General features: G+C 39.4%; 1 protein-coding gene across 1 annotated transcript in view; it reads right to left on the bottom strand.

Annotated features, from left to right (window-relative positions):
* Positions 1–2,503: 2,503 nt before the first annotated feature.
* Positions 2,504–11,674, bottom strand: part of LOC119901702 (nuclear receptor coactivator 2-like) — a 39,033-nt gene continuing 29,862 nt past the window's right edge. The window contains 7 exon segments of the mRNA XM_038717288.1: positions 2,504–6,474; positions 6,705–6,779; positions 6,910–7,048; positions 7,192–7,426; positions 8,371–8,545; positions 8,547–8,828; positions 9,327–9,404. Of these exon segments, the coding sequence (XP_038573216.1) occupies positions 6,463–6,474; positions 6,705–6,779; positions 6,910–7,048; positions 7,192–7,426; positions 8,371–8,545; positions 8,547–8,828; positions 9,327–9,404 (996 nt within the window). The 3' untranslated portion in view covers positions 2,504–6,462.

Here is an 11,674-nt window from a genome sequence, read left to right as displayed (position 1 = left end):
CCTAGCCAAAAGTAGCATCCCAGTTAATATTACAGTTACCTTGAAATTCTATGATTACGGCCAAAATGCCAAATTGTCCACAAACAATGGGTGACGTCATGGAATTGGCTAGCATTAGCCAGTGGTGATGTTTGAGCAAACGTGACCTCGCAGCTAACGTGCAATGACTTGTAATAGCAGTGATTTGGTTTGAGAGGATTTTCTTTACATATATATATATATTTCCAAATAGAGGAAACGCAGGATATTTGCTAACAGAAGAAACACATGAACATAATAAACCTGTGTTACAAAAATAGCTTAATTTTTGGAAAATATTTTAAATACTAACAATTCAAGTAGGTTACTCAAAAGAGTTAGGGTTTACAGAAAAGAAAGAAATAACAGTGGTTGTAAAGAAATTTCATGCAAATTTTGTCATCTCTGAGTATGCGGTCTGGAAATAGATCCAGAGTAAGAGGTCTTCACTTTTTCTATCCTTTGGCTCTCACGACCCCTGCTTCCCAGCTAAAGAGAGCCAGCAAATGACGCAGCCCTGTGTTTTCCTGACTGGCAGTTAAATTATCTAATGGGCGTCCTGATCACGTACAGTGAAGTAAATTCCAACCAATTGCAACCGAGGCAATGTTCTTTCAGTCAGGAAATATTACACTTCACTAGCAATTCATACGTTTCTTTGGAATACAAACACTAAAACGTGAGTGTCGTAACAGCTTCAGTTGACATAATGTAAAAATAGAGATTAGATTATTAGATGAATTATGCAATTTCAGCAACAAAGAATTTAATGCACATACAAACAGCTCAGATACTTATGAAATATTTATATGGGGACTTGCAACATCTCTGTGGTTCTCAGTATTTTTAAATGTGTATTTCTTATATTGTTTTGTAAAGTTATGATATTTGAATATAAATATTACCAGTACTAAACCATAATTACAGGGATGGTTTAACTACAAAAGTGACAAGTTAGACAGAATTCATGACCTTTGGTGAAGTTCATGACCTTGAGCTATTGTTCTGCTGCAAGCTTTATCAGAATGACTGTTTCCAAGCACAGCACTGCATCTCACGCCAGCCAACAGTGGTTATATTTCATAATAATATATTCATGACAAAAGAGTTTATTTGAGAGTAAGTTTTCATATATCCACTGGAGTTGCAGTGTGATTAGATTGGAAGGGCCATGCAGAGGACACAAGGTTCTGGACCAGTTTCAAGTTCAGTTTCTGCAGAGAAGAGTCTCGGCAAGGTGATGCAGTCTGTACGTCTGTGTAGCACAAATGTGCCTTCATATTATATGTGGTCAGTCCTCCTGACTAAAGAAATTTGGTTGCTCCTCACTTCTCCAAATGCAAGCCTAACATTTAAAATAAGGAACTTCTTGAGTGCAGTCTGGGTGTGTCTTTACAACCAGTTACACGGCCAAACAGTGTTTCTTATTTGACATTCGGGATTCATATCAATATGTGAGGATGCATAACAGTTTTTCAATTATGGAAAATCAGAATTTAATTTTACACCTATGGCATACCAGATGTGAATAGAAGTGTGTTATAGCTTCAACAGAGCACTGAAACAAGCAAACACTGTAGTATGTGACATTGAAGCTAAGTCAAAGTAAAATTTAAGCAGTGATTTAGCAGTGTTTCCATAAAGCCAGGGGAATCCTACACTTCCCATAGTGCTGCTTGATAAACCTTCCCTGCCTGGTTCCCAAATCTTTCAAACTTAATGTTTGCAGTTTGTGACACAGGCTATTTTTTATTTAATTTTTTACACGTGTAGTGTGAAGGGACAAGCAGAGATAACCCTGCTGGCAATGGCTCATCCCTTCAAAGTTTAATACGTTAAGAAAGTTGTAGGTCAAAGTGGATCAGGAATCAGGATGAGATTTTTTATTTATTGTTATCACATATAGCAGCTTAGAAGAGGTCCTGACAAGTTTATAGCGTGTGTAGTAACAGCTCTGGCAGCAGGTAAAAGGAAACAGGACCCAAGCACAGACACCAGGCCTAACAGCCTACAGTTTTGCCTTTGTGTTTTTGCATTTTGTAGATAGAATATGCTAGTATATGTACATATATGTATTAAAAATTATTAATAATGTGACGCTACATTAATATGACATTCGGGAGGGGAGTGATGGGAACTTTTGGGGAAATTCTTTCAACAGATGCTGGAGTATGACCATAGACTGTATATAAAAAGAATGTGGACAAATGTTTAGCTCAAATTCCTGTAAAATGTCGCCACCTGCTGCTCTAAATAGAACATTGCAGACGCAGGGAGCGAGCTGCTCGGTCACTGATTATTACAGTAGTTTTACCAGATTATTACAGTGATGAAAAATCATAGTGGGTGGATACTTGCATTTTCATTCATGTACATTATTCTTCATCTCAATATAGTGTATGTAGAAACAGCTGTAATGCAAAACAACCCAACGGACCGGGAGTTGATTTACTTTCTAGTGGATGAAATAAAAAGACAGAGGCAGTCCTGCTCAATAAAAATAATTTATTTACAGTGGCATGAATCATAAATTAACAAGCAGCATTGGCAAAAGCAAAATTAGTGGACAGCTTGCATAAAGTGGTGTGAACGTCAGGACTTTTGCATAATAAAAACCCTCACACTCTGAATTACACTGTATGTACTGGACTGTCACCGCTGAGATATTTAATATGAACATCAGGGATAATTTAGAGGATGATTTAGAAATTAAACTCAGAGAGTAATATTTTATTGTGTGTGTATTATGTCTCAGAAAATATTCCAAAAGGGTCAGGGAGTATGTTTTCAGCTTTACGTGATAAATAATTTACCAGTTTCTAAGATTTCTAGCACGTTAAATCTAAACCTTCTGACCTGGTTGTCTTAAACACTACCTCCCTGCCCACTGTTGTAGAAGGAATGCTTTAATTAAATATCCAGGTGATGACTGCCGGACCTCATTGTTGTTTTATGCAGATCATTACCACCAGCATGATCTTAAAGCCACCACATGTAGGATTAGAACACTTCCAACTCGGGTGCCACCCGGTGATAAAAATCACAAAACACACCGCAACCCTGAGCCCCGAAAACAAACAGGTCACCAACAAAGATCAGCTAAGGTCCAAGATTACTTAAGCAAACAAAAAAACAGTGTTAGTGAGGGCCATTCTCTCTGATGCGTTGTGCACTAACATACAGTGTAACTACAAACAAAATCATTCGCAATTTTTGCACATTGATTACAAACGCTAACAGTATTATTTGTAATTTCCATGAGTTGATACACAGGTTTTTCAATGTCACTTCTTGGGAGAAAATATAAAAAATCCTAGTTGTCTAATTATTACTCCTACAATATGAAGTGGAAAAACACTCACTCAGCAGTTTGTGACACATATAATCCACCTGTTATATACAGTTATATACCAGACAGAGAATCACAGATCTAAGGCATTATGCTTTTCTCTTTAGCATCTTAAGGTACTTACATGAATTACAGTATTTTGCAATTGATAAAATATCCATCTATGAATTAAGAAAAGTCTTCAATAATATATGTGTACTGTTTCAGTCAAAATCAAGAGAAAATAATTCACCTTTACCTCATACATTAGGAGTCACTGTACATGAGCGTTTACATTCGCTCTTGATTGCCTTGAACTTTTGCAGAGAGTTTGCAATACAATATGCTAGTACACTGGTGTATAATTCACTGTACTGAAAGCTGAGGGGGTTCAATGCAAAATGTTCGAAAAAAAAAATAGTTTTCACCATTTCATTTTGCAGTTTCAGTTTGCATTTTCACATTCTTCTTTTGGGAACAAAAGTAATCTTACATCGTTGTTACAGTGTGTGCTTAACAGATGTCTGGACCATCTGAAGTTGAGAAAGATGGATTCAAAAAAGTATATGAGACAGCACCTAATGAGAGCACCTTTCAAATTCATTTGATGAAACTATTCCCCAAATGCCAGTCCAGTCTGTAAAAGTCCATTTAACTTTGGATTCTAAAGGTTCTGAGTCACCCACGTGCTCTCTTATTTAGCATTATTAATCGGTTTGTAGGGACCATGGCAGACTTTATCCTGGGTGCAATATTCACGTCCTAGTTTTATTGTTAATTTCTCACATAGAGTAGTTAGATCATTCAAAGGGCACAGTTTCACCCGCAGAAAGACTCAATACACTTCGGACCTTTTGACTTTTTGCTCTTCAGCGTGAAAGAGGGCTTCAGCTAAATGCCTTCAAAGCAAGAGCATCTCCTGCAGGCCAGTACATCGCAACCAGAAAGAGTCATTTTAAAAAGAATCGCAGTAGCATGGAGTTGTATTACTTGTACACATATTTTTTATAGGCAGCAATAATTACATTAGTTAAATCTGAATGGGCGGACTGAAAGTCAGTATAACATGGCTACAGTAAAACAATAACATTAACATGCTGATGTTAAGCAGGTATAATGTTTAGCACGTTTATCATCTAGTTAACATTTCCCGATGAGCACTAAAATAGTACCGCTGAGGCTAATGGCAATAGTTTTGCAGGTATTTACTCATAAACCGAACAAAACACAAACCAAACTTTTGACCTGATGATGGTGCTGGATGAAAAGTGAGGGGGATTAAAGTTATTACAGTTCAGGTAGGGAAATTAGGAATGTCTGTAGCAAGTGTCACGGCAATCCATGACTGGCATCGACATCCAGCCGCTACTAGGATGAGAAGGGTCCATCTGCAGTCTCACAGGCTACAGGCCCTCTTTACTACACGACACGCCCCCTGAAATAACTTCCTGGATTAATTTTAAGCCAAACTAACCAAGCTGCGACTGTTTCGAGGATGTGTCATGTAGCAGGCGTGTCCAGTTGTACTGTGCGCCCAAGCATGTGAAAATAAGTACATGCTATTTAGATATTTTGTTTACCATATTTTGCCAAGAGTGCCTTTTTTCCCCGTTGTAGTTAGCCAATTAGCTGACTTGCACTTTTGTTGTCTTGTTGCTCTTTAGCTCCACCCACTGGGGTTTATTTTAACCAATGTTTCTGCTCTCTGAGAAGTGACTCTTGCACTGGAACTCCAAACTGCTGCTTTGCAATACCACATAGGTTGAAAAGGGGAATTATAAATCTAAGTATGTACATATCTATACACATTGGCCCTTCATTCAAAAAGTCAGTACATAGGGATACAGCTCCCCTGTAACTACAGCAGTTGAAATATATTAATTTTATAATCGACATTAAAATGCACCATTTTTAAAGATTCTCTTAAAGAAAGATATCCTTGATTTTTTGTGTCATACAAAGAATCTCTAAACCTTCAAAACTATAAATACCTGTGAAATATTTTTCATAAACCATCTCATTTGACGTTTTCAGTCAGGCTCTGAAATATAACCATAATAGAGGAAATCCAGAGGTTTTGTTCACGCTAGTCAAACATTCATTTCTCCAGTGTCAAACTGTGACACACTTTGTTTGAGCTTCACACACAAGTAAGCACATAGAAAATGTGCCATATCACAAATACACAGCTTCAGAGACTTGAGAGGATTAGAGGTGTGTGTTTTCAGTGGGAACACTTTAAGAATACATTCATCTGACCAGAGCATCCTATCAGCAAACACTGCGTGTGTGGGCCTGTGTGTAGAACCCGGGGCTAATAACTATATATCCATAATCCATATTAGTTTGCCATGGCTGCTTCCTTGCAACACTTCCTGTGTCTATTTCATATTTAAAGCTTTCCAATCAGTTCAGGGGGCATACTCCCTCCCTTTCCTTAAAGGTGTTTACTGTAAATCATCTTCTGGAAGTGTTGAGTTATACTAACAGTACCTTCACATCCAGAAAGCGCAGCAAAGTGTAGTCTGAAAACAGCTTTTCTGTCAAAAAGGGAAACTCACAGCATCAGAGTGAAGAGTATAGAGCCTGATTATGTTGCACCGATGAATGATTCGGAGGAAATGTACAATATTTTTGAATTTATCAGGCATATTACTTTTGTTTTTGTAACAGCCTTGATTTGATTTTCTGAATACCAGGTTTTAAGTATACAGATAAATATAAACACGTATTGTTAAATGTGATGGATGAAAGTAAAACACAAGGTTTCCCACAAAACCCTGACACAATATTATTTTTGTGATTCTTGTATTGTCCTATTGTGCGTTTGCTGTCAGGATGGTTCAGATGGAAATTTTCCAATGACCTCTGACTTCATGCATAACACGGTAAAGCAGTGTGATGTAAGCCACACTGGAGTGAATGCAGTTCAGAAGGTTTTACATGTCGTGGTTGTTCTCTCGCTATAGTGCCTCTGAGCTGGCTGGCGTGACACAGGGAGCAGTGTTTCCATCAGGTGTCCTCAATTTCTTGATGCTTCCCCATGAGCGGAGCAGTGTTGGTGTCAGTGTTTTTGCATGGGCTCCTGTGTTACCTTGTCTCAGCCACGGCTGGGGTCAGCAGAAATTCTATAAAAGACAGAAAATCAGAGTCACATTAATAATCGAGGGAAATAAAGAAAATAGATGATCCCTCACTGGGCTGAAATGTTTACCTTCTTTGACTTGAATTATTATCTTTTTATTTATAATATCTACTGTTTTTGGAAGTTTTACAGCTTGCAAAACACTTTTAAATGAAAATATTTAACGTTATTACATATGAGGTAAGGTTTACAAAGACAACGCTGTTAACTCACAGAACTGGGTTCACCATCTTGTGTCAACATGTCGATTCCAGCCAGCTGCCCCAGGATCAGGCTGCTGTCACTCACCTGTGTGATGAGGATTAGACAATAAATATTTAAATCTAATGATAAAAATGAACATGAACCATGGCTTCCAATAAGTTTATGCATTGACATGAAACAGCAAATAGCTCATCTGAACTTGTGCATCTCTCACCTGCTCTGTATTCATAGAAGCCATGGAGCTCATCTGTCCTGACATCGGGTTCACTCTGAGGTTCACATTGTTGTTGCTGCTGTACATTCCTCCGTTGGGCTGTGTGGAGTACTGGGACTGGGACTGTTGGGGGTACACACTGGGAGGAGGCAGACTGAGTCAAAGAGCGTGCATAACGTTCACAAAAAGACTCAAATGATGGTGGGGAGAAATGTACGTTAGTTTTATGTTAAAAGACGCTCAAATCATGTCTGATATCAATCTGGTAAATTTAGTTGTTACCTGTTGCTGGTGGAGATGTTGGCAGGCTGGGGCCATCCGTTGAGGTCGGTGCTCGCCTGGTAGGCCGGTGGTCCTCCCTGGGTCGGACCCTGGGGCTGGGTTTGGCCCTGGTGCTGCTGCAGCATGGGGCTTTGACCTTGCCCCATCCTGGGAGACAGTAGGGGGCTCTGCGGGGTTGCAGCCCCACATGGAAAACCTGCCACGGGGTCCTGGTGTTGCTGCTGCTGGCTCATTCCTGCACATTGGAACAGACAAAAGGGTCATAGCCTGCGTGGACGGGTACGATAACCAGAGAGGGAGCTAACCGGACGCTAATATCTAAATAAAACACATCTAGTATTTCTTGCTTGTAGTTAGTAAGTTTCTCTACTTCTAATTTACTCTTAGATCTTTAACAAGGAATTAGACATTATTTAGAGGTCTTACTAAACTTAATACAGACAGGACAAAAGGGAATGATCTTGCCTCTAAGGCAAAATAAATAAGGTCAGTAATGACATTTGAAAAGTCTTTCAAATTGTTGCTTAAACTCCAGTTCATGGTTAAGGTGACCCCATAATTAAAAGACCAACCAATAACCTGAAAATAACAAGGTATCAATGTCCACAACCGCAGCATGCCCATCTATGTCAAAATGCTCTTGGCAAGGAATTGAACTCTTTGATGCCTCGAACTATTGTACACAATCCGAAACCTATTCGGTCCTCACTTTAGGAACTTGTAATCTGAAAAGGTTTTTTTTTTTTGGTCAAATGAGATTTAGAGTGCATTCACAAAAAAACATAAAACCCTGTCAGAAGACACATAAAGTCAACAAATAAAAAAGAAAGAGAAGGACAGAGAGTATTGTGGTTCATCAGAGCTATTTCCCAACAAAATGACCATATTCAGTCCTGATTGGTTTATGACAGGGTTAAAATCATAGACAAAGCGTTAATCTAAGTGTAAAAAAAAAAAGTAAAAGTTCATATGCAACACTGAAGATTTGCACACAAAAACAAATCAAGAAAACATTTTAATCATGCAACCTTCTTCCACAAGCAATCAACGTAAAAATTTCTAATGATTAAAACAGTCTGAACAAAGATGATTATATATGATTACCACCACCACAACAAAAGAAGCGCCTATACTGAGCATGAAGCACACACAGACTGCTGCGGTGCTTTAATCATATACCTGAACTGCTGTACTGGAAGGCACTGTGCTGTGACGGCGGACTCATTACCCCGCTGTACTGCCCGCCTACATTTCCCATCATGCCCTGGCTAGCCAGATGATGGCTGGGGGAGAGAGGGGAGGAGAAGGGGCTGGAGGTGCTGGGGTGAGGAGGTGGAGGAGGAGGAGGAGGAGAGAGAGGGCAGGCCGGTACCGTAGCTGGTGGCCTGGTAGGGGAACTGCTGCGGGTTGCCCTGCGGGAGCCGTGGGTTGGTGCCTCCTATGGGCATCGGCGTGGGAGCGGCGCCCCCACTCGGCATGTTAGGCGGCATATTGATGCCCTGAGTCCGCAACATCATGGCACGCTGCTGGTGCACGTGTTGTTGCTGTTGCTGTTGCTGTTGCTGTTGGCGTTGGCGTAAGTGGTTGCTGAGGAGCTCGCGCTGACGCTGGGCCATCATCTGAGAGTTCAGGGTTCCCTGCAGGAAGAACAGTAAGGTGACATTTACATTAAATTAAATAAGCATGACTCTAAGAGGGTATTTACTAATACGGAATATGTGAGAGCAACGGCTGGGCTGTGTAAGACACATCTTGCACATGTCAGGAGCACAGAATTACTAATTAATACTTCAAATACTCATTAACACAGTAATTTCACTCAGTCACAGTCATTCTCAATACTTATAGTAACATATTAACCTATGTCTAATAATGTTATTAATACAATATGTAGCAGGCTCTATAATTGATCAGTATTACACTCTTTTCCAAAGGAGCAGCTAAAGTCAATGATACAATAAAACACACATCATTTTCATTGTTAATCTTTAAAACCTAGGACACATGCAAAGTCCTTTGGCATTGATGGCTGCCCTGCACAGGTGTCATTTAAACTGTCATGGAAGATATGTGAATGGTGCCAACACGCAAGAGAGAGTGAGAGATACGTACATCCATACAGTACAGAGACTGACCTGGTTTGGTACATTAGACCTTAGAGGTAGATTCATATTAGACACTCCACTCATCTGGTTCACCATTGGCTGGCGGTTCTAAGTGTGGGATAGATAGAGTACTTCATTAATGACAGTGGACATAAAAACAATACATTTGGTCTCAAACATCACCTTGACTTGTATGAATGTTAATAATACCTAGAGTCAGTCAACATTTGATCTGGATGCTGCTCTAATGAACGGCACCACCAAGCTTTCTTTTAGACTTCTTCTATGGTGTAATCATTTCTCACACTCATAAATCAGGGTTACTTAACTCCTCCTGCACAAAATGAATTTAACGCTTGTGTGTCAGTGCTGCTCAAAGCCAGGCCCTGTATATTCCACTACTGAAGCCCAAAAACTGTTATTGTTTGGATCTTGTTAGAGTTCCTGTGGTGCTACCAATACTACAAATGTTATGGGATTATGTGCAATAATATTAAATACAGCCAGTGCATAAAAGATATTTTTGTATCACAACCGCATTGTACAGTGTATTTTCCATTTGGCCAGTACAGGAGAATAAGTAAGCCTTTCATTGCTTCATTTTTCAAATAAAATCCTGCATGCGGAACTCTTGCATGTCAAGTATTTATTCCAGTGTTAAAAACCTACTGTGAATGACTCATGTATGTGTTTGCAGATGACAGGAGTTTATTTGGAGTTTTCTTCCAGACTTTGAGTTCCTGTTTCCCCACTGGCAGAAATGTAAAGAAGGAAGTGCAAAAGTCGTGTCTCACATCTTAACACGCTGTTAAATCATCAGTTATTTCAGCTCATATACACCAGCTGTTTTCCCTCAGCGCTCCACCAGGTGGCAGTCTAGACTTAAATATGTTGAAATGAAATATGTGACTCTCCTGTTCAGAGTAAAAAGTGAGCTGTGGTGTTTTAATTGCTGTATTTCAAAATGTAGAGATTAACCCCCTTAAAATGAACGTGTATAACTATAAAAGCTAAATTAAAACAAGACAGACAAGTGTGTTAACAACCAGTCAGTCACAGAGGTCCAGTCTGGGTGTGCAGTCGTCTTCATGAGTGAGTGTATGAGTTTGTACATGTCATGTGTGTTCACTGTTAAGTATCACAGCAGCAGGGAATTGCTGATGAAGACAGAAACCTGAAACACATTTGTTCTTTTCTGGCTGCTGCTGTTTAAACTCAGTGAACCCCGCTCTGTTGCATCACATGTAAGAAGAGGAGAGAGCAAAAAGAGACTGCTTTGCTCCAATAAGACAACCGTGTCTTTTTCGTGGTAATGAGGTTTGACACTTGAATGAGAATGAAACAAGGATTCCAAGTTAGTCCATGATTACACTTTCTTAAAATGTTTGTACATACAGGGGGGTGGAGACAAAATGTGTATTTGCGATTGAACTCAAATTATATATAAATAAGGGAAGGGCCTCACCTTAAATATATGATTTAATATTTCTAACTGACTCATTTACCTCTGACAGGTCACAGCAATCTATAAAAAAAAAAAAATAAAGCTAAATCTATTTCAACATTGCTCTCTAAGTTGCGCTGCATGTGTTTTACACCTTCACAAGTCATCATCATCCCAACCAACAGGGTCTTTTTCAGGGTGTGTTCGAGTTTGTTAGTTTGACTCAACATTAGTATGAGAAAGCTCGTCAGAAGAAGTTTCCAGCAGTCTTGTGCTGAAATGTTAAACTTATCTAACTGCTGGTTTGTCACATAACAGATGCGACTGTCACAAAGCACATCATTCATCCCTATTCTGTTTATCAAATCGTTACACTACGTAATACATGTTGTCATTAGCATGTAACGTCAACACGGCACAGATGAATCAAACAAAGTGTTTTCTGAACAGCAAGTGCTCCATCGATGCAAAGGCGATGTTCTTCTGCCACAAGGGATCGCTAAAGTGCAAAAATATCCCATGCATAAATACTAAATACTACTGACAGGAAATATCACAAAATTAATGATAAACACCAAAAAAAAACAACTGATTTACTCTCAAACTTGGCTGTTTGTTTAAAGACTCGGCCACGCCAGACACAACAGCTAAATTTAGGACCAGTATCAGTTCACTTTAATTAAGAAATTTAAAAAACTATCACACCTGTGTGTTGTACCTTCTGATTTCATATAACCCTCCTCTGCTGGATGGGAAGCAACACAAAGAGAGTTTTCCTATTTGCATCCATTTTACCATGAGGGATACTAGCCGCAACTAATAGTAGCCACTGCACGACCTGCAAGTAGTCACTTTGTCACCATGTCACATATGCTAGGACGCCAGATTCATTTTGTTTTGCCACATTCTGGCGTGACTGAGCGCAAAGCTTAAT

Source organism: Micropterus salmoides, unplaced genomic scaffold (genome assembly GCF_014851395.1).
Source record: "Micropterus salmoides isolate LMB-PRFRI ecotype aquatic unplaced genomic scaffold, ASM1485139v1 Ms_hic_scaffold_14, whole genome shotgun sequence".
Taxonomy (NCBI): Eukaryota; Metazoa; Chordata; class Actinopteri; order Centrarchiformes; family Centrarchidae; genus Micropterus; species Micropterus salmoides.
Note: the sequence above shows the minus strand (reverse complement) of the source record. Positions and strands in the feature narration are given on the sequence as shown.